At 33.1% G+C, this 23,292-nt stretch overlaps 1 protein-coding gene across 2 annotated transcripts; it reads right to left on the bottom strand.

The window, feature by feature from the left end:
* Positions 1 to 2,810: 2,810 nt before the first annotated feature.
* LOC122279631 (beta-glucosidase BoGH3B-like) lies at positions 2,811 to 10,525 on the bottom strand. Of its 2 annotated transcripts, none has more exons than XM_043090378.1 (10): positions 10,397 to 10,525; positions 7,242 to 7,479; positions 6,919 to 7,123; positions 5,825 to 5,915; positions 5,590 to 5,735; positions 4,378 to 4,621; positions 4,171 to 4,275; positions 3,884 to 4,066; positions 3,597 to 3,801; positions 2,811 to 3,472 (listed from the first exon to the last, which is right to left on the bottom strand). In XM_043090378.1, the coding sequence occupies exons 2-10, from the start codon at positions 7,459 to 7,461 to the stop codon at positions 2,985 to 2,987; spliced, it is 1,887 nt and encodes a 628-aa protein (XP_042946312.1). In that variant the 5' UTR covers positions 7,462 to 7,479; positions 10,397 to 10,525; the 3' UTR covers positions 2,811 to 2,984. The 2 variants fall into 2 exon arrangements, with proteins under 2 accessions (XP_042946312.1, XP_042946313.1); XM_043090379.1 differs by having other exon boundaries at positions 7,242 to 7,464.
* Between the last annotated feature and the right edge of the window lie 12,767 nt (positions 10,526 to 23,292).

Here is a 23,292-nt window from a genome sequence, read left to right as displayed (position 1 = left end):
TTAGGAAGAGAAAAGAAGATCTAGATTTATTTTAAAATATAAAAAACCACAGTGCTACATGTAATTATAAAATTTATAAGTCATGCTCACTCCACTTGAAAAAATCTCTGATAACATGATGGTTATGTACTCCCTACATTTTTGTGTCTCATATCGATGTTCATGTTATGTACAGTTATAGATTTTTTCCAATGCAAATCATACTGTGTTGTTGTTGGGTCATTCGCAATCATATACAGTTATTTGCACTTCCATTGCTCTTTTTAGAAAATAAGTAATTTCTTCTGTATTGTTGGGTCATTTGTAGTGTTTCATTTCTCTCGGGGGAGGGGAGCTATTATTAGATTGTGATGATGGGGTTAATTCATAAGTGTTAATGGGGTCCTATCGATATGGCTGAATAATCCTCACCCGGATGGCCATATTGCAGCTTACGGTACTTTTCACAAAAAGCAATCGGGGTTCGGGTGAGATTTTACAGCCCTTCGTTGTTGGACTCCTTGCTTACACATGCTGTCAATATTTACACCATTCTGGACCCCATTTATTAATATATTCTATATAAATGAACCGGATGAGAATGCTCTTATTTGCAGTGTTTTGATTTGCATGCTATTTGGTTGTTATTTTGTATTATGTTGTGATAGAGAAGTAATGTGTAAACTAAACCCCATCAACTGTGAAGTCCATAAGCTCAGTCATATGATTGTGCGACAGTTCTAGGACTCCATCATCAAGTTAATCATACTCAATGTTTGAACCCTCACTATCATCACGCTCGTCTTCAATGATCATATTATTAGAATAACACATGCTTTCATTATATTTGTTAGTTCCTTCACTTTGAACATTCGGAAAGGTCCACGAAGGATCGCAAATCGTTGTTGAAGTACCCGAATGCACGCTCGACATCTTTTCTTGCAGATTCTTGTGCTTTCACAAAAATTTTCTTCTTATTCCCTCGTGGTAATGAAATCGTCTTCATAAAAGTTCACCACTTGGGATAAAAACCGTCCAGAAGATAATACCTCATAGTGTAGTCGTTGTTATTGATTGTGTAATTGACTAGTGGTCACGTCCTGGGGTAAATTCCATGAAAATAAAAGATTTCTCTAACACATTAATGTCGTTATGTGAACCGGGCATACCAAAAAATGCATGCCATATCCAAAGTCATATAAAGCAACTGCTTCTAAAATTATAGTCAGTTCACGGATGTGGCCGGAGTACATATCTTTCCAGGCTGCGGGATAATTTTTTCACTTTCAATGCATACAGTCAATGCTTCCCAGCATTCCTGAGAATCCCCGTTATTCAGCAACAGCAAGCAATCAGGCAATATCATTGGCATTTGGAGACCGCAGATATTCATCTAAAAAAACACTTACTATTGTCTCGAAAAATTTTTTGAGGCTCTCCATTGCGGTGCTTTCACCAATACGTATGTATTCATCCATAAAATCTCCAGTAACCTCATACGCCAACATTCTAAATGTTGCGGTTATCTTCTGCATAGAAGATAAATCGAGTCTTCCAGCATTATCTCTTCTCTGGATCAAGTACAGCTCGTAAGACTTTACTTCATTTGGAATACGGAGAAATAGGGGATGGCTCATCTAAAATCTCATTCGAAATAGATTCGAGGGATATACTGGATTTTCTGCGAAATAATCGCAAAATAGGCGCTCATGCCCTTGAATTTGATCACGCCGAATAAACTTACGACATTAGCGATTGCCACAATGCCCCGATGACTATCCATCGGCTTCGTCATTAAGAATAACGTCGTTATCATCTTCAGAGGATACGTATATGAGCAATTTGTGAAAGAATGTACGAGCTATTTGATTAAGTGAGTGGGAGATCAGGGGAGATTGTTGAATTTCGATTCTATAGATCAAATGAGACTTCAGTTTATGAGAATGTGAATGCTAGCAATATGCGTATTTATAGAGAAAAAAGTTACCATTACATATAGAATAAAAAAATGTTACCATTTAAGAGAAGGCAAAAAAAGTTACCATCGGAGAAAAAATAAAAAAATGATACCGTTGGAGAAGTGAAAAAAAAAAATATTATCATTACAGAAATGACAAAAAATTTTATCATCAATATGTGGCTAGGTATTACCATTAGAGAAACTGATAAAGAGTAAATATTAAAAAAAATTGGTCATCACATTAGAAAATGCACATATTAAAAAAAAATACTATTTTTAAAATACAAATTTCAGTTTGAAAAATAATACTGTATTGAGTAGTCAAAATCATATAAATATTTAATAGAAAGTGGTATTTAAAAAGAAGATAATAAAACAAAAGAGTTAGTAGTTAAGATTGTAAATGGAAGTGAGAGAAAAAAGTAATAAAAAAATAATAGAGAAATATTATTTAATAGAATAGAGATAGGAATGGGGAATAGAGATGTAGGAGGTTTTTAGAAGATGGATAAAATTTAGGGATAAATTTGAAGTAATGTGATTTTGAGTTAAATTATAAGGAATTTTATAGGGATTCGGATGGTGATGCTCTTACATATTTATCATGTCATGAAATGTTTATTTGTTACACATTTTATTATTTCATGAAATTTTTGTTAGTTACATGTCATGCACGATCCTCAAATGGTAACCTTTGTGTTTCTTTGACAAACATTTTGGAGTTACACGCTGTATAGAAGGGAATGCAAATCTAATCAAGTGCAGGAATGCTCATCCTAATTGGCATTAGCAGAATAATTAGATGAAGTTAAATAAGTTACCTCATCAAAGAAGGAAACTTTGATATTTTACAAGGAGTATTCACAAAGGATACCTCAAGAACATAGAAATTTACTATTGTGAATTATTGGGTACTACATTATAAGTAATTGTTCTGTTTGAAACAATCGATAATCAAACTCCCATTGAGTGGAACTTATTTGTTTGGCACTATAACAAATGTAATTATGTCCCAGAACTAAATGAAAGTCCTCGGAATCGTTACCTAATTAGCCTTGGCAGGTTTTGTGGTGAGACCAAATCCAAATGGGAAGAGGGGGTCATAATGTGAATCCCCCACATTCATTGGAAGCTGATCAACAGTCTTGAACCATGTGCGTGAAAGCTTGCCGGTGAAACCATAGTCACCAAATAAAACATCGGCGACTCCTTGGCCTTCGGTTCCTGGAAGCCATGCAGCAACCAGGGCATCAATTGAGGAAATATATGGCTGGATCACAACAGGACGGCCAGAGATAACAACAACAACACACTTCACAGCCTCGCAGACATTCATTATGGTGCTTGGGCCAGGGTCAGGGATTGTCAAATTCAAGCTGTCACCAAAAGTCTCTGCATATGGCAGTTCTCCTACTACAACAATGGCATAGGAGAATTTGTTGGACTTAACAAAATTGGCATCCGGCTGCTCCTTGTAGACTACTTCGGTCTTTGGATCAACAGTATTTTCAATGGCTTTGAGGATTGTGGTACCTGCTCATGAGAAGGTTCAGGTTCATGCAAAAGGGTAAATTTTTATTCTTCTTTTTTCTTTTTATGTACCAGGTGCATGTTAATAATAGATCATCTAAAAGGATGAGTTTGAGTTTCGATGTACCCCTAGTAAGGTTGTTGCCACTTAGTCCTTGCCACTCTATTGTCCACCCACCACATTGGTAACCTAAATTGTCAGCATGGCTGCCAGTAACAAGTATTTTTGATGCCTTCTTGGGAAGGGGTAGCAGTGGCATGTCTGCAGATTCACCATTCTTCAACAACACCAGTGATCTCCTCACAGCTTCCCTAGCCAATTCTCTATGCTCCTTTAAAGTGCAGTGGCATAAATGGTGTAAGGATGTTTCTGTTGTTTGTGAGGGGTCAAATTAAACATAATGAGCTGCTAACCTGACTTCCAAGCTGGTTGACAAGGCTGAAATCCGCCAATGGGTTCTCAAATAGGCCCATCACAAACTTGACACGCAAAATTCTCTTTACCGCGTCATCAATTCTGCTCATAGGGATTATTTTATTCTTAACCTGGTAGGTTAGACCGTCAATGAATTCTGTGTAGTTGTAGGGAACCATGACCTGCAATATGTCCATAGCAAACATAAGAACACTAAACTGCTAACATAATAGGTCACATTAACGTGAGTTTGACTAAGCAGTGACATAATAGGTCACTGACTAACCATGTCAATGCCAGCATGAATTCCTGTTTGGATAGAGTATGAGTAATTTGCATGAGGGGGAGAGGTGATTCTGTCGATACCCTGCCAATCTGAGATGACAAAACCCTGAAACAAGTCACAAGATTCATATGTTGCTCCCATATGCTTTTTTCAATCTGACAAATGACATACTGAAAGTAATTCAAAATTCATGAATTTCTTTTTTACCCGAAAACGGAGAGTGTTCTTCAAGAAGCCAGTGACAAGATCATAGTTAGCATGCATTTTAATCCCATTCCAGCTGGAGTATGAGACCATAATGGTCGCAACACCCTTGATGATGGAATTGTAATAGCCCGGCATGTGTATGCTGAGCAATCCATGTCTGTCTATCACCGTGTTGTTTTCATTTATGCCATTTGTTGTTCCACCATCACCCACATAGTGCTTAGCACAAGCTGCAACCTTGTATCTGTGCAAAAGAAAGCAATAACAAGTGGAAGTAACAGCTTAATAAGGTAAAGTAGTTTAGAGACTTTCTGGGAACCTGAGATGATATTGTAAGTCAATCTAATTGGTAGTTTGGGGTTACACAATGTAAAACACATGATAGTTGGAGGGGGCAAAGTATGTTTTTCCCTAACAAAAGTGAGAGGAAGATTAATATGGATTAACTTTTATGAAATTATCATCATGGCAAAGCCATTGGCAGACTGACGCACCAATTGCCTGAAGGTAAACCATATTTTGCAAAACACAAAATACTCAGATTACCCTCTTCATGTATTCCCCCCTCCCAATACCCAACATGCCCAGTTCCCTCACTCCCCCTCAAAGAAGAAACAAATCCTGGAACACCATCTATATTATGATTATGAAAGACCAAACAAACTATATTAAATAATTGGGTCAGATCTCAAACTATAGAAACAGTAGGGGTCCTATTTTACATGTTTCATTTATTTCTAAATATTTCAGGATCCATGGTCCATACTCCATAACACTTGGTCCTGAACCAAATATATAGGTCCAAAGCTGTTACTTTCAAGTGACCGTTATAAATCCACCATCACCAAGAAAGACAGATATTAAACACCACCACCCCCCCCCCCCCCCCCCCCCCCCCCCCCCCAAAAAAAAAAAAAAAAAAAAAAAAACCTAAACTTTGGAGCTGACCCTAGAAAATGCATACCGTTCTCTAGACAAATAACATACTTTCTTATAAAGAAAGAATCCTACTTGCCACTTTAGGATTTACCAAGACCAATTGAATTCTACTTATGTAACTTTGTGAATTAAGATTCAACGATCATTATTAACTTCTGCATTAAATTACCTAAAGAAGTTGATCATTAGTTGATGTTCTGAACTATAAAACAAATAATAATAATAAAAAGAAAGAAACATCTGAGGTGAAAAGGTTCTTGGCAAGATTCTTACTTTCCAGCAACAAATGGAACACCCTTGTGAGAGTTGGTGGGTATGTCCCCTTGTAACCCCGGTACAATCTCCGTCATTGCCTGAACAATCTTGGGATCTTCACTGTAGCTTTCGTAGCACCGACCCCATCTAGGATCTCTACAAACCTGCACAGGCAGAAGTATTTAGGACTAACAATTCAGTTGAAGAGTCTGCCATCCCGATAGCAAGCAGTAGATGGATTCAACTTAGTTACCGCAATACAAGGTGCAAAAACATATGGGATGCCTGTAGCTCTAACTTCAAGTGCAGTTGCAGCCCCAATCCTCTTAACAAGTTCAGGGTCTCTGGTCAATCAGAAGGAAGCTTGATCACAGGTGATACATTTTAATGATAAAATTGATTAAATAGCCATCAATAGATTCTTATTCTTTATGGATTTCTGATATTGTAGTTTTTAGAAAGACTAAAAGCCAGCAGTTGAGAAGAAAAGAAACAAAAAGAAATCAAATGTCATATTGTTCTTTTCCAAGGTTCTTCAGTAATTAAGCAACTATAAAGACTAAAGGCCAGCATTGAAACACAATGGGAAAAAAACTACTGTTGGCATACATGCAATCATCCATCACAGGATTCGACAGTACATGCTAATGCATTTCCCTGTTCTTTCCTATGTTTGTGCTTTTAAGGCAGACTATAATCAACATTTTTTTTTATAAATTCAATGGAATCAAATTATTGACCAACCATGCCTTTTGCTTTGAGCATTTTTCTTCATCTTCAAATATGGATTTTGCATCTTCAGCCTCTAGTGCAAGCTACTAGCTCTTGATGTTATCAAACTTCATACATCCAGCTTTACTTTAATTTTATTTAATTGCTGTTAGGTATACGTTATAACAATTTGTTTCATCTACAAAGCATTGAATGAACAACTTCAACCAATAGCAGCATCGTATTCGTTATAAAAATTTGTTTCATCTACAAAGCATTAAATGAACAACTTCGACCAATATCAGCATCCGACAAGTTCCGAATGAAAATGACTGTCTAGGGAGCTATTTGAACATATGGACAACAAAATGATTATAAGTAGCAATTTTATAGCAATGAAATTAATTCACAATTTATACAGAACTAGCCATTTACCAGTTATAGTTGAACAAAGAAGTTTTCTTCAATACTCAGTACTAAGACCAGGACGAATAAACAAAGATGGAAATATTAATATTGGGAAAGTGCTTGTCAAGGGCCTGTGCACCCCCGGGATTAGTCGGGATGCTGTTCTCAAACACCCGGTGCCAATAAAAAAAAAAGATAGAAATATTAATATAAGGTTGTTTTCCTTGCCTGGTAGCACCTAGTCCAACATTGTGGGGAAAAATTGTTGCCTTGTAGACATTGTTGTGGCCATGAACAGCATCAATCCCATAAATCATTGGAATTCCAAGGCGAGTAGATAAAGAACCCTTTTGGTATTCATTCACCATGTTAATCCAAGTCTCTGCAGAAGCCTCCTTAGCTGGAACACTCCCTCCTCCACTTAAGATACTCCCTGCAAAACGAAGTATTTTTCTCTTAAATGCTCATTACCTACGAATGAGACACTTTTAACTTTGTTTTTCTTCACTTGAAGTCACATACAGAAAATAAATATGATAGGTGATTATTACCAATGAAGTACTTCTTCATCACCTCAGCTGATGCAACACTGCGGTCAATCTGCACCATTTGGCCAATCTTTTCCTCCACAGTCATCCTGCTCATTAAATCCTTGATTCGAACATTCACTGGCTGTTTTGGGTCTTTATATTTCATGAATTCTGCTTCTATGAAGGCTGCCCAAAAACATAAGAGCAGAAGCCCCATCAAGGAAATGGGAGATCCCGCCATTTCCTGTTTGCAAAATGACTTCATATTGTAACGAAGAAAAAATAATGAGGATCATAGCCAATAAGTTCCTCTAGTATACCACATGGTCAGAGTATGAAAGGATTAAAGATAAGCGCATAGCATCAGACGTTAAAAAACAAAACGAAAAAAAAAAAAAACAAGAGAGAGAGAGAGAGAGAGAGATTTCAAGGTAAAACTAACAAATCACAAACTATGTCATACGTTAAATGTTAATTAAATGATTAAGCTCGCAATTTTCCGTTGGCTTAAGTTTACTAGATAATTGGCAATTTAGCAGGGTACTAAAGCAATGCTTCTGAACTAAAAACTCTGACAACAAATTGTATCTCCTTCCAATTAAGTACTTCGTAGCTGGGTCCAGTCATTAGGCAGAAGTTTAATCCTCCACACATGAGAGGGGAAGTGTTAGTATATTAATTATATGATCATACGCATCACTTCCAATTATTCTTAGCTTTTGGGACACTCAAAAACTTAACAAACTAAGCTATGAAAAGTAACTACAAAAAAATAAAAAATAAAAATAAAAAAATGAAAATGAAATAAAGAAAGGGAGCAAATATAGACAAGGGAACATTTTAATAAGTGAAATACTCTAGCCGGACTATACAAAATCAATCTCACAAACTGACGTAGCTTGATACTTTGTTCATCAAATTGTAAAGTCACTTTTATTGTAAAGTAGATATAACAAATCAAATAAAACTACATCCGTTTGTGAAATTAGCAGTAATCTTTTAATAAATACTCCTAAGACAGAAGGCAGAAGTTGACTAAGTTAAAGGATGTCATTAGAAAAAAGAAAACTGATTTCGAAATACAAACCAAATTTTGATACTAATGCAAAAAGCACGCGTATACGGTACATCTGAAACATAAAGAGGTACATGGTGGATGGTGAAAAGAAAGTAGGAAAATAATGTAAACACGAATACCAAGAACATGATTCTCATATAATGTATTGGGTGTTATATCGGGTCAACAAATAATGAGTACCCCCTTCCCCATTTTCCCCTTTCATTAGTCCATAAAGAAGTTGTTTAAAAAAATAGTCTTCTAAATATTGACCAGCCTCGTCAACATTTGAACTAACGTATTTGAAGGTATAGAGTCTTTAGCTGTTTTTTCTTTTAAAGGCTATGTTGCTTAGATAAATTTGAAAAATTACGTTTTTCCTTTTTTCTAATTGAGGGAGCATTAACGACAGCCCATAGTTGCGCCCTTTTGAAAAAATATAATAAATTAGTACTTCAGCACTGAATTTCAGAAGATACCGCAAATACTGTGTAAATTTCAACTTCAATGAAAGGGTGCTTGCCATCCCAACGAGTAACGATATCAAATTAAAAAATAATTTGGACATTGAAGGCATCCTCGTTTTTTTAAAGAGTTTTGCTATATATAAACACAGTCGTGTACTAATCTGTATATCAATACTGATTCATTCATACTTAAAACTTAAATTAACACTATTTTTAATAAAATTTACTTTTTGATCAATTACATCACATTAATGTACAAATTATTACATAATTGTGCTTGTAACTATACTTCTCATTTTCCAAATCAAAAATTCTATGTACATCATGCTCTCTGCACGTGCTCTTGTCAGGCTAGCATCATCACGTCTAAAAATTCAACGTTATCACAAGATTTATCGATTGTATTTTTTTTATTTAGGATTTGTTTAAATTTTAAAAATATTTTAATTTATTTTATCTCATTTTATCATTATAATTATTTTTAAATTTTAAAATAATAATAATATTAAAATAATATTTTATTTAATTTTTAACTTTTATCTAAAACTATCTCTTCGCATTTCTAAATTCAAATAAGTGAGTAGTTTTTAATGAATTTATAATTTTTTTAATCTTTAAAGAGTTTAAAAAAATATTTTTAAAAAAAATTTACAGAACTTTTGGTGACTTTCCTACGTGCGTGTCGTATACCCAAAAATTAATATAAAAGATTAAAGTAAGATGCTTAACTTTTTTCTATTAAATTTGAAGGAAAAAAAGCAGATCTCATTCTCTCTCCCTCCACCGCGTCCACGAAAAAGAAAAATATATTTAATTATAGTTTTTCAAAAATAAAATAAAATATTATTCTAAAAATTAAGTTTTATCATTTTAAATTACACTTGATCTATCGTATTTTAAATGACTATTTATTAAGCAATGTAATCAGTACAGATAAAAAAAAATCATGAGAGATTAACTCAATAAATTAGAAAAATAATATTTATCTGAATTATGACATCATTAATGAGCTTGTGCATTAAAAAAGGCACAAAGTTGAAACCAAAAATGATATATCAGAGAGAGAGAAAAAAAAATGTTCATGCCATCTAAACAGCTACCGACAAATTTCAAATTAAACGTTGAGCAACGAAAACTCCAAAAACAGGGTTGAAGGAAGATACATCGGTAATATAATAATGAATCGCATGAATCCGGAAATGAAACATTGGAGAGTTGTTTCAAAGAGAGGAATCAAAGTATACTTTCGTCCAGTAGAAAACTACATGATACGAAATGAAAATCAATTTAGGGGAAGATGTAAAAAAAACAACACTAAAGTTTGAAATGCGATCAACATCATGCGCACAAAATTATAAGAATGTGCGCGGTTCCTGCGAAAATTTGACGGGAAGCAAAAGAAATTGAACTCCGAATCACCCTGGTTTTTCGGCTATCTTGATTTCCATCTAAGATACAAACTCATCAAAACTCAAATGAATGCTTTCCGCTCTCCTGGGCACCCAGGAATTCAAGATAAGTACTATAAATCTTTTACAGACATTTATCTCAGCAAACAAACAGAGCATCAAAGATTTTGCACACAGAAGAAGAATTAAAATCGTAGGTGTGAGGGAGATCGAGAAGGAAGAGAGAGAAGAGTTATAACTTACAGAAGTGTGAGAGAAAACTCAAATGGGATAGCCACTGCGAGTTTCCTACTTCAGAGAGAGAGAGAGAGAGAGAGATTGATGGGAAGCTGAAGTTTGAAGAAAGCTGGATTGAGCTGGTATTTATAAAAAGGGCTTTGCTACATGCAGTCGGGAAATACAGTCGGCGTGCAGTCGGCTGTACGGAATGAATAAAAAAAATTATAAAAAAATTATTTTATATTCAGAGAGACCTACATGAATTATAAAAAGTTATAAAAATAATTATCTTTTTTCATATAGGTCCCGTATTAATTTTTTTTTTACAGCTGACTGCACGTCGACTGCATTTTCCGACTGCACAAATCATTTCTGTTATAAAAATAAAAATCGAAGATGTACTATTTTTTTTCCGGTGGAGGAAGGTATGCTATTCAACGAGAACAACGTTGTTGAATATATAAATATAATAAAAGTATTTTAAAAAAGAATAAAATTTTTTATTATAAAAATAATTTAATTATCAAAATTTTATATTTATTCTTTTTTTTAAATGATTACAGTCGTTTTTAAATGCAGCTATTATTTTTAATTTTATAATAAATAATACTAATTATAAGATTTAAATAGACAAATTTCATATAAATCTTAAAAAAAAAATAAGTTTTATTAATAAAAAAATAATTTTTTATACCTTTCTAAGATAGCGTCTACTTCTTTACAAAAACTTGCATAAGATTTATCTATTTGAGACTTGTACAAATTATTTTTCTTTTATAATTCCACGACTTCTTAATAATACTCTATCACTATCCATTTACTACTTATTAGGTATTAGGAATTTTTTATTTTTTTATCATTTTCTTTTAACTATTTCTTTTAATATCCTTAACCATTAAGAAAAAATTAAAAAAAAAAATCTAATTTTATTAATACCCACTTCCTTAACCATTAAGTAAAATTAAAAATTAAAAAAAAAAATTAAATACAAAATGAGTAATAAATAGGTAGTAGAAGAATAGTAATCCTATCATTTCTCTTTTATAAAAAAGGATATATTCGTGAGGTTGGAAGTTGGAACCCGTTGAACTACAAGTTAAGAATGTAATTTATTTAACAAATTAATAAATCGATATTGAAAAAATAAATAAAAATATAGGTATTTAAAAAAAGAGATTATTAAGATCCAATAGCTGGTATATGGTTCCCATTAATACTCTAAGATATTAAGATTGTTGACTATAATATGTTCTTCTTACCCGTCCTCCACGAACATATTGTTTATTCCACCAAATGGTCTTTTTCCCATAAGATTGATACTGGAAATGACTTCCTATTGTATTCCAACTAGATTTCAGTAAAGGCCAAGAGACAATTCTTCATACAAATGGTCTACGGGAATCCATAAGGACCAATAGAAGAGTTTTTATTAGGAGTGTAAAAAAAATAAAAAATAAATCAGTGAGCTGGTAAATTAGACCAAACTGGTGGGATTGGTTCGGTCTTGAATTTGGTTCGACTCGGTATCGATTTTATTTTTTTTAAAACCAGTCAAAATTGATCCGGTTCTGATTTTTTTTTTTCTAAAACGGGACAAGATCACCGGTTTATATATATATTTTACTTTTTTATATTTTATATAATTTTTATATATAATATATAATTATATATAAAATAGTTTTGTAATATATGATAAATTACTAATTAATAAAATTTTAAATTTTAAAATCTTATATCATTTTGTTTATTATATTAATATTTATACTAATATTATATCACTATAGTCTATAATACAATTATAATATACTGCAATATATTATCATTATAGTATTATATGCTATAATATATTCTATATATAATATATAATATAGTACATTAAAACTGAAAAATCAAACTGAATCGTACCTGAAACTGGTAAAATCGGAGTATTGGTTTAGGAGGGTAACATGTGCGTAATCAGTTTTGAAAAATACAAAACTGATGCATACCTATTCAGTCATAAATTTTATCCAAAACCGGACCAGATCGGTTGCATCCCTAGTTTTTATCTTCACCTTCTAGCATAATCTGAATATATAGATTCTATAATATGCTATTTTTTCACCGCAAGAAAAGACACTTAGGACTTGTTTGGATTCAGAAATGAAATAAGATAGTTTTAGATGAAAATAAAATAAAATATTGTTAGAATATTATTTTTTAATATTATTATTGTTTTGAGATTTTAAAAAAATAAATTGTTTAATATATTTTTTATAAGAATTTGAAAAAATTATAATGAAGATATAAGATGAAACACTCTCTAAATCTAAATGAGCTATTAATAAATTAGGGAGTAGTGCTATTTTAAAAAAAAAAAAATAGATAAATTACACTTATATTCATCTTCAAAATATTAGGAAGAGAAAAAGAAGATCTAGATTTATTTTAAAATATTAAAAACCAGCAGTGCTACATGTAATTATAAAATTTATAAGTCCTGCTCACTCACTTGGAAAAAATAAAATCTATTATTATAAAGTAATTTTTTATGTAAATTTTATATTTTATTTTTTTAAACAGAGTGTATGGTATTTATATACTTTAAACTATATAAATATTTATAATTTCATATACTAAACATTAAATTATAATTTTTATTACACTACAAAAAGTTTGATAGAGAAATAATGGCAAAACCGATGGCGCTAAAGCCTTATATTTTCCTTATTTTATTGGTAGTTTTTATTATTTTCAGCAAATTGTTGAGAGAGAGAGAGACAGAGGGGGGGCGACTCGACTCCAATTTCGGATCTAGCGATTAGGTTTGCTCTCGCGTCTCGGCATCGTGTGGACTATTCCTCTTTTATTTTGAGAGTGACATCCTGATCCCTCTATATATTAAACAAAGATAAACTTTAGCATCACTCCTACGTTTCTTTGGTGTCATAATCCAAGCGACTGTTTGGATACTTGAAAATTTTTAATTTATTTTATTTAATTATTAAAAATTTTCTAAATTTTAATATAAAATATAATATATTATAATTATTTTTATAATTTTAAAATAAAAATTAAATTAAAAAATTAAATTTTGATAGTATTTTATTTAACTTCATCTTAATTAGCTAATTTATTTCACCAAAAGAAAAAAATTAAAAATAAATCTAGCGTGCACGTGGCAGCACTCGTGTAAGTTCCAACCACGTTTGGATTAAGGTTACAAATCAAACAAATCAGCCGTGGGCTCTCTTGAGGCTGATCAAATATTACTTTTGATGTCGATTTTACATTGGAATTTTGAAGTTAATAGAAGTAATTGAAAAGAGTAATGTTGCGTAACATATTTTTAGTTTATTATATAAAATATGACATATTTATTATCCTTATATTATATTTTATCTTTAGAGAAAAATTTAATTATTATTAAAAATATCACCTCGGCATAATACCTAATTTGGATGATGAGTTGAGTTGAGTTGAGATAAGTTGAAAGTTGAATAAAATATTATTAGAATATTATTTTTTAATATTATTATTATTTCAAAATTTGAAAAAATTAAATTGTTTATTTATTTTGTATTAGAAGTTGAAAAAATTATAATAATTAGATAAAATGAGTTGGATTGAGTTGAACTCAACCTAATAACCAAATGCTGCCTTAAAAGAGGGATTCAACATGTTCTTCAAATGCTAATAATCATTATGCTAATAGGGTTATCAAATAGATAGTTGATATTGTGAACTCATTAAGAACATAGTTGAAAAGAAGATTTTGGTGAAAGATATTTCTTCTTTTATTTTAGTTTGTACTTAAATAGAAAATTAATTATAATGATCACCATAGATGATAAATATAGAATGAAACAAATGTTTATCTTTTCTAGAAGCAGAAAGAATGGTTTGAACTTTGGTGTTTAAATGATTTTTAAGAAATATTCATTATTTTAATCATTATTTTTATTATTAAATAATTAAAAAATTAATTATTTATACATTATTAAATATCATATAAAAAAGAGTAATTTTCAATACAATCTTAAATTGTATAAGTTTTATGCATTTATTTGAAAAAAATTTAAGATTTATTAATATAAAATAATTTTTTACGTGAATTTTATATTTCTTTATTTTTAAAGTGATTGTACAAAATTTACATAACTACAAATATTATTTTTTTAATAAAAATAAAAAACAAATGACAATTGGAATGAAACGGCATTTCTGAATGATTTATATAGATTAAGACAGAATAAGTTATAAAAACGTATTTAAGAGTTGTTTAAGGTTCGGCTTGGTATTAAAAAATCTGACTATTATAATTTTTTTAAATTTTTATATAAAATATAATAAATAATTTAATTTTTTTAAATTTTAAAATAATAATAATATTAAAATATAATATTTTAATATTTAATTTTAAAATTTAAAATTTTCATCTCAAAATTTTCAACGTCCGGCCAACAGGACATAGTCTACGGTGCCATTGCCAGTCATTTACTTCATATACAAATGTATAAAAAATACATAGCACCGCAACGCTTTCGTCCCCACACGCTTTTCGGTTTTCCCGCTAACTTGCAATGGACATTATCTAATGCCAAAGCTGCTGACACGAAAAGTTTACTTCAAATGCAAGACAAACACAAAAAATCTATCAACCATCTCGATCAAAGTTTTGAATATAGTACGAAAATTCTACTAATCAAAATCTTGAAATGAAATATTTTACTATCTATACTGTTTTGTATACTATTTTAAAATAATCGATATGTAAATAAATTATATATATAAATATATATATATAAATTATATTTTAAAATAATAATCTATATATGAATAAATTATATATAAATACATATATATATATATATATATACAAATTAGCAATATCCTAATATGAATTAAAGGTAAAAAAATAATTTTATAATTTGAATAAATAAAAAAAAAATTAAAGGTTGAAATATCAGCCGGTACAAGCTGGTATTTGGCCAGTATAGCCTGTATCGGCCAATACACCTAATATTTAGAACGGTACAAAATATAGATAACATATGTACCGAACTACTGGCTAATACAACATATACTAGTTGTACTTGTTGGTACGGTACGGTATTAAAAATATTGATCTCAATATCAAATTGTCGAATATGGTTATGCCTTCTTGTAGTTGGCTAGCCCTTATGAGACTACTAAAATAAGAAATTCAATATATACTATATATTGAAATTCTTATTTGCATGCACGACAAAACACTATCGATATATAACCACTCAAATCAAATCAATTAACATAAAAAGATTATAAAGAAACTTCGGTTTTAAAATTTGGAAATTTCCCTATGTAATAGTAATACTCTCATATCCCACTACATTGACATGTCATAGCCTATTAGTTTAGAATTTTGTTGAGTAATATTATATACAATCATAAAGTATAGAAACGTATAGTTATTTAAAAAAAAAAAATAGACCTATTTATCTTCACATAATTGGATAAAAAACGAATAAGATTATTATTTGTGAAATTACTCAAATTTTTATGACGTCTCACTATAGCCAACACATGAATTAATATAGAAAAATATTTTCTCTTTATATAGGAAATGGAATAAATAATCAAAATTATTTTATTAACAAGTGATGTAGAAAATATATCATTTATATTATAATGTGACACAATTTAATTTATAGTATTAAAATCTGTAATTTTTTTTTTTATAAGTTAAATCTTGTTACATTATCTATGTATAATGTACCTGACATCCGTTTATGAATAAATATTATTGGACTGGATTGGAAATAAATAATTTAACTTTATTTATTGAATACTCTTGACTGGCCGCAAGGCCGGCTAGATGGTCTTGGATCCCAACATCAACGGTTGTGAAAAGAGACAAGTGGGACACTGGCTTCCGGCTCTATTTGTCTGGTTCCTTTTGAATTGCCATCCTGCCGACAAGGTTTGTTGAATCCATTTGATCCAATCGAATGGATTCAATATTTCAAAAAGTCCACTCTTCTAGAAGAGAAAAGGTTCGGCTAACCATTCCAATTTATAAAAGCTTAGTACATGTGAAGACTAGTTGCCGGTATATAATAAACAATTTGGATCAGCACAAATCATGGATTTATTTTTGAATAAAAATTACATAATTCATTTATACAAATATTATATAAAATAATATATTATTTATATAATAATTAAATATATATACACATTCGGTCAATCTCAATCTTATTTAATTCAAAAAGATCATAACTCAAAATCTACCAATAAGACTATTCAATCCAGTTGGTATCAGTCTTCACCAATCTCGCATAAACAAAAAATAGTTTTTCACACATTTTTTTCCTAGGCGGCAAGTCAACCGGTTATAACTTTTTTAATATCTCTCTCTCTCTCTCTCATGAATTTAGATAATTTGGTGACTTTGAAACCCCCAAAAAAATAAAAAAAGACATGTGAAAGAGAGAAACCTTTGCCGTAGAAAACGGTTCATTTAATTAATTTGATGCGTAGTATGTGGACAGGTCTGCGATAAAGTTTTCTAGACTTTTTTGGATAGAAGGATAATAATTTTAAAAGCTGGATAATTAATTATAATTGTCTATTTAAGGTAAAGGAAGCTTGGATGCAAGAATTAATGATACAGCCTATAGGACTTATTTGACGTGTACATGATGAGCCAAGTACTGTAGCTACTTATTAATATCTTTATAAAAAATAATACTTACACTTGTAAGTGTATAAGCATAGTGTAATAATTAAATAATTAAATAAATACGAGATCTACATAAAACGAAATTAATTTTTTAATAATGGCCTGCACACTTTTCAAAGCAACTGTATACGTGTAAGCTCCATACTAAAAAAGTGAATAAATACATGATTTACATGAATAACGAAATTAATGTTTTAATAGTGGCCTACACACTTTTCAAAGTAACTGTATGGCACGCATGTGTGTGTTTCATGATTATATGTAACATTACTCTTAAATCATATATATATATATATATATATATATGTGTGTGTGTTACCATGTGTACCCTGAAAATTAAGATAAATGTCAACCCGTCCCGATTGACTAGCAAATAGTTACAATATTAATAACGTAGCTGAAGAAATTAATTAATAATGTGAATACACGTAAAATAAGATCATGTGCTTGCTTTAATTCTGGTCCATTTATAACCACGTACAAGCTTGTTTATAATTATCTGGCTGCTGCATGCATGCATGGTGCCTTTCTGACCAAGAAATTAATCAAAACCATTCCATCAAAAACAAGTTGCTTGAGATCACTGCGCGCATGCTTTCTAAGTTGCAAATCAGTTAACTATCACGTCTTCGAATCAAAAGAAAAGTATTCGATCTTCACGTACCTTTAGTTTTTGATGTATAAGTTTGGTTGTAGTTGTCATGCATGATTATGCACTCTAGATGCAGACAGCATGCAGTTCCGTGCAGACATAAAATCGCACCATGCATGATGGTCAAATTCATAGGGTTGTTTATATCATCCCATTTCAAAAGTCGTCAAAAGCAGCTAATGGTAGCCAAATTTTTTGGAATGAGAAAAGGTAAAGGAAAATTACAACCAAATTTCGAGCCCGGTGTTTTCAAATTCCCCCACCATTATACATTACTAAAGAGGACCTAAATTAGTGTTGAGTTTTTATTTGTATTTTTTATTTTTCATTCATTTCGAGTATAAAAGGAGAGTTCGATCTCTTGTCATATGATTATAATTAAATTAACTCCTTGTTAGTACTCAAAATCCCAACCAATTAAATATATTTAAGGAAAATGATACTATGATGTATATATGGATCTACCTCTTCAATTTGACTCTTTGTCTATTTTAATTTTTAATTTTAATAATTAAAGAAGTGATTGTCAGTGAATTCGTATATATATATATATATATATTTATAAATATTTAAAGATATTTAAAAAAAAAAAATTGAAATGACTATAAGCATATTCAACTTATATACACGTTATACGGCATATATAGTAGGAGCGGCCATATTCTAATTGATTACGATATATATAATATATATTATTCCAGCGAAAATTCAGACGTTAAAATTTTGATCATTTCGAGGGGACTCTTGATTTACTCATTATATAAAAGCGATGCTGAGTTATTGATGACACCTAACATTTATTTTTTTATTAAATTAAATATTATTTCATTAATTATTAATGACAGTGAAAATTAACTAATTCACCAGATCATGATGGCATGCTGATTTTTTTTTAATTGACGAAGATGGCATGCAGATTAGACCATTAGCTAGCTGTGTTTACATGTGACCCTTAAATATAAACACATTTCATGTATGTGTGTATGAATGCATGTGACCCTTAAAAATTAGCGAAAAAATGCATGTGATCATGATCCGTAGTAATCCGAGACATGAACTTGTGAGTCCCAATTAAAAGAATAATAACTCAACGCCCTTTGCATTGACCATTTCGTAAATCATGCCACTTGTTAAGGACGTGTTTCACATTATCAGCTGTATAGATACTTGCAACAAAGTAAGAAGGTGGCACGGGGTGCTTAGTGGAACTTCGATGCTTGAGTTCGAAAAGTAATCTCCAGTAAAGTATATAAATGAATCTAAATGTGTTGTGTTTATGTGTTATTTATAGAGACATGACATGTTAAAGATGGTCAACCTTCAAAATATATCATGAAGATTCTCTATATAAATTGGAGTGATCTCCTTCCTGATTAGTTAAAAGCGTTATCCATTATCCTCAATGTGTATCAATAAGACACATTCTTGGATTTCCATTAGGTCATTGGGCCGGCTTTCAGTTATCCCGCTAATTTTTTTCGTGGAAACACGTGAGAAATTAAATATCTCATATTTTTCTTTCTTAGCCGTTGAGGTTTTATATTGACTAACATATGGGCTTCATGTGCAGTTAGTGAATTCCCTGCACGCCCTAGACATGACACACGTCTATAACTAATCCTGCGCTTGTACTCTTTATTTTCAAGAATGATAACCAATGGCATTCAGGTAATCGTTCAAGTTCCCAAGAGTCCCTCAAAATTCCTCATCATTACCCTCTTTCAGCTGCCTTTTCCATTTCCTTGGATTATTTTCATTTTTCATGTCCTTTTATTCCCTGCATCCCCATTTTTTAAATCTTATGAAAACTCACACTCCCTCATCTCTTTGAATTTGTTCTCCCCAATCCAATCACCAAATGGCTCACCATGGCTCTTCTCCCTATCAATCTTCGACAAAAACCCTTCTAGGGTTTCCACCCTTTTTGTGGCTGAATCCTCTGAGGGCCAAACTCCCCATTCCTTTAAGGGATTTACCTAGCATTCCACCATCACTTCCTGAGAGCTGATGAAGTTGAGGACCTCGTGTCGTATTCCCAATTCTGTAGAACTCGCCATTCCCTCTGAGGACATTGGTGCTGTGGATGAGGAAGGTTTCTCAGGGAGAGTTGTCCTTACAACCTGTGCACTAACGCATGGCTTGCGCTTCCCATTTTGTTGCCCTATTGGCGACGTTCTCAATCTTCTCCAAATATCTCCCACCCAACCTCATTCGCACGCTTGGCATGTGTTCTCAAGTTCCTGTGTGGTGTTCCACATGGTTCTAGAACCCTGGGAGGAAATATACCTAGACCTGACTGCCCACGAATTCTTCGCCTTCTACTCTGTGAGCCGATTGCTAAGTAGCGCTTACGGTTTACATGTTCACGACCAAAGCTTGGTGGCCTTGGCAAAAGAAATTTTTCTTTCTAGTTAGGAATGGCTGGGAATTCGCAGCCTCTGAAAAGGATATTTTGGATTTCCCCATTCGGGCTAGTTGGGAAAAGGTTATTGAGGACAAGAAAATCTTGATTGACCTTATCGGTCACGAGCAGGAACGCATTGATGCAGTCTTTAACTAGGCTACAGAAAATGATAGCAAAGGCAAATAAGGTTTGTGGACAAAGAAGTTGTTGTCCCCTGACAATATTGATAGATTCATTGTTATTCTCAACCACTCCCATGTAAAGGGACATAAACTAAAGGTTGTGAATAAGGTCTCTTCCAAAAAGGGGCATGTTTCTCCACCTTCTTTTGAAGTTCCCATGAAGCACCCTTGCCAAATAGAGGGTGAAGTGCCTACTTGCCACTCAAATGAAGATGCTAAGGGTGCAACTGTTGACATAGGTCTAGATAGGACCACTAAATTTGGCATTGTGCCCAATTTACGGAGGGAGGGGTCTACAACACCCACATTGCCGCTTGCATCTCCCAGGCTGGATGATCTTGATGTGATTATGGGACAAGTCCTTATTAATTTGGCTACGGCCTTTGACTTCGAACTGCCTGCCAAAGGGTCAGACTCGATGGATACTCAACCCTTTGAGTTTCCTTCTCTTCTTGTTTCTACGCATAGTGGTGGTGAATACACCTTTGAGATATTTAATGTCTTCTCTATGGGTGTGGCTAGGATCGTGACTTTTAAGATAACGCCTATTATAGCTGGCATTGACCAAGCTCCCAACCCCAACTCTTTGCCTACAACAGTTTCTGGGGGTGTGACCCCATCCACAGATAATGAATGAGTCTCTATTCCTTTTCTCGCCCTCTCCTCTTTTGGTAGCCACATGGAGCTTTCAACTCCTAAGGAAAGGAAAGGGTTGTCGAGGGGGGATCCAACAAAAGTGGAGATGAAGAAGACCTTGATGTCACCCCAGTCCATAATACTCCTACACCAAAAGTGGAGGCCATTGCCACTCTGTTTATGCTAGAGGTAGAAATCACTATTCCTTTGCCTACGCTAGAAATAGAGATCACTGCTACCTCTTCCATACCATTGACACATCCCCTAGGAAGGGTTCAATGGAGGACCATCAAGCCAAGGAAAAAGGGACCGAGGGACCTTCCCCTTTGAGTTCCTTCTTAAGATGGGGAAGTGATGGAAATGTCACACCACCTCAAGGACTTCTTGACTCTGATATAACTTTGCTTAAGAAGTCGCTATAATTTTTCCTCTTTTACTCGTGTGTGTGTGTGTGTTCCTTAGCTTTTTATTGTACCTTATAGGGCGTGGAAAGCTTGGCAGCCTGGATCTTTAATGACTGTGTTGATCTGAAGTTTGAGGTTTATGAGTGGCAAAAGTTTGCCTTCTATGCTAAACGAGGGATTTCTCAGCTACTAGTTGAGAAAACTTAGGTGGAATCTTACCTTGAGCAAGCTAATAGACACATTTGTTCTCTAGAAGGTGAACTTGATATCCTCCGCAATGAGGCGCTTGAGCTTCGAGGGCAATTACTTCATGCTGGGAGTGACAATGTGAAGCAAAATTTTGCCCTGGGATTGGTAGAATCTAAGGCAACTTAGCTTGCGCCCAACTACATGGCATCAGGGAGGAATTGAAATCTTCCCAGAGCAGTTGGTCACTGCCTAATAATGTTGTTCTGAGCATGCTTAAGAGTTAGCTACTTCTAAAGAAAGTCGCAAGCAACTTTCCCTAGAGTTTTCATAGGTCAACATGTCACATGACGCAGTTCAAAGGGAGCTAAACATTCAATTGTCCGAAAAGAAGGGGTCTTATAAAGACCTATGCAAGAGGTTTGATGCCTATAAGAAAGATTTGGAGACTGCCGACGCCAATCAAGATAGATAGAACCAGACCCTCATAAATCTGGATAAGAAGGTAAGGGAACATAAGAAGCGGCTAAGGTGGTTCATTTGTATCCACATTTGGCCTTCACCAGAAGTCTAAGGGACTAAGCTTTCAGGTATGGGTATGGGGCTGGTATGGCCCGCCTATTGGCCCATCCTCGAACAGACTTGAAATGTCTGAACCTTGAGGACTTTAAGTTCAACAATGCTTTAGTCCAATTTGTTGATTCCTTGGGATGCCGAACTATGCCCGAAGCCTTCTTGGACTTGTCGTCACCCTCGAAACCTTCCAAGCCTTTGCCAGGTCCTCATTCTTGAAGATTTTGTTGTTTTCGTAATTAACATCTATTTCCTCGATGGTCTGTATAACTTTAGTTTTTGTAACCATGACTTTAATGATCTTTTGAAAATATGTTGGACAAATTGGCATTGGTACGCTGGAATATTTTTTTGATGATATGTTGCTTTGAATGCATAATCTTCATGTTTGATTCGATCTTTTCTTTGTATGTATGCTACCTTCTTGTGGTTAAGTATAGGAGTCATGGGGTCTTCTGACCTACAACCCTTTTGAGCTGTACCTGGAGTCTTTGACTCGATTTTGGTGAATGAGTATAGGAATCGTGGGGTTTTCTAACCTCCACATCCTCTTGGTTGCACTGTGAGTTTTTGATTCAACTTTTGTGACTAAGTATGGGGAATTGTGGGATCTTTTGACCTGCATGCCCTTTTGGACTGCACTGCAAGTTCTTGACTCAATTTTGGTGACCGAGTATAGGAATTATTGGGTCTTCTGATCTCCACGCCCTCTTGGCTACACCGTGAGTCTTTAACTTGACTTTGGTGACTAAGTAAGGGGAGTCGTGGGGTCTTTTAACTTCCACTTCCTTTTGGTTGCACTGTAAGTCTTTGACTCAACTTTGGTGACTAAGTATGGGAAGTCGTGAGGTTTTCCGACCTTCATGCTATTTTAGACTGCACCATGACTTTTTGACTCAACTTTGGTGACTGAGTATAGGAATTGTTGGGTCTTGTGACCTCCACCTCTACTTGGCTTCATCGCGATTCTTTAATTCGACTTTGGTGACTAAGTAAGGGGAGTCATGGGGTCTTTTGACCTCCATGCCCTTTTGGCTGTACCGCAAGTTTTAGACTCAACTTTGATGACTAAGTATGGGAGTCGTGAGGTCTTTTGATCTCCATACCCATTTTGGTTGCATCGCGATTTTTTGACTTGACTTTGGTGGCTAAGTATGGGAGTGTGGGGTCCTTTGACTTC

The sequence above is a fragment of the Carya illinoinensis genome, chromosome 10 (genome assembly GCF_018687715.1).
Source record: "Carya illinoinensis cultivar Pawnee chromosome 10, C.illinoinensisPawnee_v1, whole genome shotgun sequence".
Lineage (NCBI taxonomy): Eukaryota > Viridiplantae > Streptophyta > Magnoliopsida > Fagales > Juglandaceae > Carya > Carya illinoinensis.
The sequence above is the reverse complement of the archived record's forward strand: the minus strand, read 5'-3'. Positions and strand labels throughout refer to the sequence as shown.

Excerpts from the sequence above, each read along its gene's own strand:
- LOC122279631 (XM_043090378.1), bottom strand. The coding sequence starts at position 7,461 with ATGGCGGGATCTCCCATTTCCTTGATGGGGCTTCTGCTCTTATGTTTT. Across the intron at positions 7,124-7,241 it reads GATGAAGAAGTACTTCATTG|GGAGTATCTTAAGTGGAGGA; the intron begins GTAATAATCACC and ends TTCGTTTTGCAG. Across the intron at positions 4,622-5,589 it reads GTTCCATTTGTTGCTGGAAA|ATACAAGGTTGCAGCTTGTG; the intron begins GTAAGAATCTTG and ends TCTTTTGCACAG.